Here is a 1,504-nt window from a genome sequence, read left to right as displayed (position 1 = left end):
CCCCCCGACACATTTTTTAAATATACTTGTTTGTTTAATGCAGCCGATGACAACCCACAGCTTAGATGCCACCGAGGGTTGTGCGGTGTGTGAGTGCCTCTCGAGCAGCTCCAACACATCAACAACGCACTGCTGGGCTCGAGTTTACTAAGTACCAGCTTCCAAAATAAAAGCTCTTTCCACAGATGTGTGTGTGTGTGTCTGTGTGTGTCTGTGTGTGTGTGTGTGTGTGTGTGTTGTGAGCGTGGCGTTTCTGTTGCGTGGCGGCTGTGTGTATTTTTCTATGTCTCTGCACACCAGAAACGTGTCTGCTGCTGCTATGTGACGTAGGCTACAGGGAAGTAGAAAGGGGAGGTAACCTTTCTCCTTATGACCTCATAAGGGGCAAGATGCCAGATCTGCCCGTGAGGTGTGGCGTAGGCTAGAGGGAGGGAGGCGCCGACAGACCAGTCTAATATATGACCTAATGTATCTAATATGTCTAATATACAGTAGTATCTCACCTTATCATGGTCATTGCATTTCTGTAAGGGATTTTTAATTTTATTTTTATTCTTAGGTATGAGTGATATATTGATATGTGTTTGTTGTGTTATGGTTGTCTTGCTACTGGATGCCAACAATTTCTATCTATCTATCTATCTATCTATCTCCTACTGATTTGATAACATCAGCAGGATTGACAGCAAAATAGTCTACAGTACTTTACATTTATATCTGCAATTTTGTCAAAACCTAGATCCAAATGTCTAGATTAATATGTATTTGTGTCAAAATGACTTAAAAACACATTTTCTCATTCTATTTTGCCTGGAAACGCTTCCGACACGCAAATCTAGTTCCTATCTAATATCGACGCCCACACAAATGTGCACCATGACCGCCCAACCACATTTCAGTCCAGATCCTCACCGTCTGCTGCAGGTCTGGGATGACGACGCGGATCACCAGCGAGTTGACGTGGATGTCGTCCATGTGGTTCTGCGGGGGCTCGGCGGTGGCCCTTATGGTCTCGTAGATGGTCTCTTCGTGGGAGCTGTCGGAGTCGCAGTCGGAGTAGTCTGAAAAGCTCTGGGCCATCTCATCCTCACTGGAGGTGGGGCTCCGGGGCATAGTCAGCAGGCCCGGCGGACTCAGCTGAGACAGGGAGAGAAGGGGACAAGGTCACATAAACCCAAACTGCTCATTAAAAGGAGTAGGCATTACTATTTAAGGACCCCATGGCTCCCTTTAGACACCTTTTGTCGCTTTAGAGAGCCCCTCAAAATGCTGCGTGTTTGTTTGTGAGTTCATCCCCATCCCTTCTGCTTCAGGAAACTCCCAGAGGAGTTACTGTGACTGCATTTCTCAACAAAAAAGGTTTCATTTCATTATGAAGTATAAGTGGTGCAAAAACTGCCCCTGCAAGCAATTGTACCATGTGACCAAAGGCTCTACTCTTTAACCCTTGTGTTGTCCTCATGTTGTCCTCATGTTGTCCTATATCAATGTTCTTTTTAATTCC

General features: G+C 45.6%; 1 protein-coding gene across 1 annotated transcript in view; it reads right to left on the bottom strand.

Annotated features, from left to right (window-relative positions):
- The window catches only part of LOC116685806 (SH3 and multiple ankyrin repeat domains protein 3), a 122,862-nt gene that overhangs the window by 26,104 nt on the left and 95,254 nt on the right, over positions 1-1,504 (bottom strand). Inside the window, exon 2 of the mRNA XM_032510739.1 lies at positions 913-1,137. Coding sequence (XP_032366630.1) covers positions 913-1,137 — 225 coding nt within the window. The remainder of the gene's footprint in view (positions 1-912; positions 1,138-1,504) is intronic.

Source organism: Etheostoma spectabile, unplaced genomic scaffold, assembly GCF_008692095.1.
Source record: "Etheostoma spectabile isolate EspeVRDwgs_2016 unplaced genomic scaffold, UIUC_Espe_1.0 scaffold271, whole genome shotgun sequence".
Taxonomy (NCBI): domain Eukaryota; kingdom Metazoa; phylum Chordata; class Actinopteri; order Perciformes; family Percidae; genus Etheostoma; species Etheostoma spectabile.
The sequence above is the reverse complement of the archived record's forward strand: the minus strand, read 5'-3'. Positions and strand labels throughout refer to the sequence as shown.